This window comes from Cyprinodon variegatus, unplaced genomic scaffold (genome assembly GCF_000732505.1).
Source record: "Cyprinodon variegatus isolate N-32 unplaced genomic scaffold, C_variegatus-1.0 Scaffold1134, whole genome shotgun sequence".
Lineage (NCBI taxonomy): Eukaryota > Metazoa > Chordata > Actinopteri > Cyprinodontiformes > Cyprinodontidae > Cyprinodon > Cyprinodon variegatus.
The window spans coordinates 181,728-183,507 of NW_015151587.1; the positions used below are offsets into that span (position 1 = coordinate 181,728).

Below are 1,780 nucleotides of genomic sequence, written 5' to 3' on the forward strand. Positions count from 1 at the left end.
ATTATTTTCTGTGCTGTGTCTGCTCAGAGCAGAACTGGTTCAAACTGGATCAGCTGGTCAGGAAGACCAGTTCAGTGAAGGGGAGAATACATTTTCTGTGTTTAAATTTAAATCTTAGCTTTCATTTTTGTAACTTTAAAATGTGGAAATCCAGTCTTTTTCTTCCTCGTGTTTTCAGCGACCCTCAGCCCACTGCCCCCACTGCCCCCACTGCCATAGGAACAGTGAAATCCTTGCTTGATAAAACCACCTGTGTTGGTGCAGTTTTTTTGGATTTAGACCATCGAGCATTTCTGTCCAAACCGACTCACTTCAACTTGGCAGATGATGTCACAGCTTGGTTTAAATCTTACTTAACCGACAGAAAACAATCTGAGAGTGTTGGTGGCACTATGTCGTCTTACCTTGAATGTCCAGCAGGGGTCCCACTAGGTTCTGTTTTGGGACCAGTATGGTTCTCTCTATATATAAATGTCCTCCCAGATGTTTGCCAAAATGTCCAATTCCAAATGTTTGCTGATGATGCTAATATTTTTACACCTGCTAAAAGCAGACAGGAAGCATCATCCGTCCTGGATAATATCCAGCCCCGGCTCCTCCGATCATGTCTGTTACTGAACAAATATGATGATCACAAAAAAACCCATAAAACTGCAGCGGTCCAATGTGTTCAGGGGGGGAGTGGAACTTGAATTTGTAGATGAGTTCAAGAACCTCGGGTCACACTGGAAACAACAGTTTCATTTAGAAAACACATCAAAATCACTGCAAACACAATTAAATTAAATATACGTAAGTTTAAGCAAATCAGATCATCGATGACGATCAGTTCTGCTAAAATGTTCCTAAACTCAGTGATATTTTCACACATAGAGTTAATGCATCACAGCCTGCTCACTCACTGGAGACACAACTTATAAACCATTAGAAATATTATTCAAAACATCTTTAAAAACCTTTGATCAGAAGCTCCTGTCATTCCATCAGTGTTATATTTTGGAAAAATATATTATGCTCAATTCTGAAAATTTTATTCATTTTAAAAATAGTTGTTTAAGTTAGTTTAAGTTTAGTTTAAGTTCTGAATGGATTACACCCCCCCCCCATCCACCTTCTACCTACATTAGATATGTGTTTTGACTGTATTATGTATGATGTAAATTAGCAACTATGCTATAATCTGGCTCATTTGTACAGAAGTATAAGATTGTTCATTAATGTTCTCTGTCCTGATTAAATAAATAAGAAATAAAATAAAGAAATAGAGTTTATAACATGAACAAAGTTATTCTAATAGTTAAACCATTAAATCTGATAGCTTCAATAACAGATTTTCTATTCTGTGAAAATAATTCAATCTTTCTGCTAGAAGAACAAAGATGAAGAACCAGCTCCTTTATTCACATAATGCTCAACTTTACCTCCTCAATATGGCGGCCACGTTAACGTGTCCCTGCTGTGATGTCAGCGAGAGAGTGACGTAATACGCGCGCGACTGTAAGCGCAGCATGGTTGTTGGTTTAAGCAGAAGTTCCTGTTTGATGTGAGGAACCGGGTCAGAATCAGAACCATGGAAAGAACCGAGGAGAAGAGCGACGGTACCGGACTAGAGGTTCTGTTCCCAGAGGAGGGGAAAACGGCGCCATGTTGTCCCCACGGTGAGCTGACCGAACCGAACCGAACCGGGTCTCTGGTGACTGTTTGTTTTATAAACGGTTCCGAAAGATCCAGAAGTTTAGTTTGAGGAGCAGAACTTAGAAGAACCGGACCGGGACTCATC

At 39.8% G+C, this 1,780-nt stretch overlaps 1 protein-coding gene across 2 annotated transcripts in view; it reads left to right on the forward strand.

Annotated features, from left to right (window-relative positions):
- The first annotated feature begins 1,482 nt into the window (after positions 1-1,482).
- zcchc4 (zinc finger, CCHC domain containing 4) overlaps positions 1,483-1,780 on the forward strand; it is an 18,673-nt gene continuing 18,375 nt past the window's right edge. Inside the window, exon 1 of one of the 2 annotated variants that reach the window (XM_015400702.1) lies at positions 1,483-1,658. In XM_015400702.1, the coding sequence (XP_015256188.1) occupies positions 1,571-1,658 (88 nt within the window). In that variant the 5' untranslated portion in view covers positions 1,483-1,570. The remainder of the gene's footprint in view (positions 1,659-1,780) is intronic. The other variant, XM_015400704.1, reaches the window with a different exon arrangement.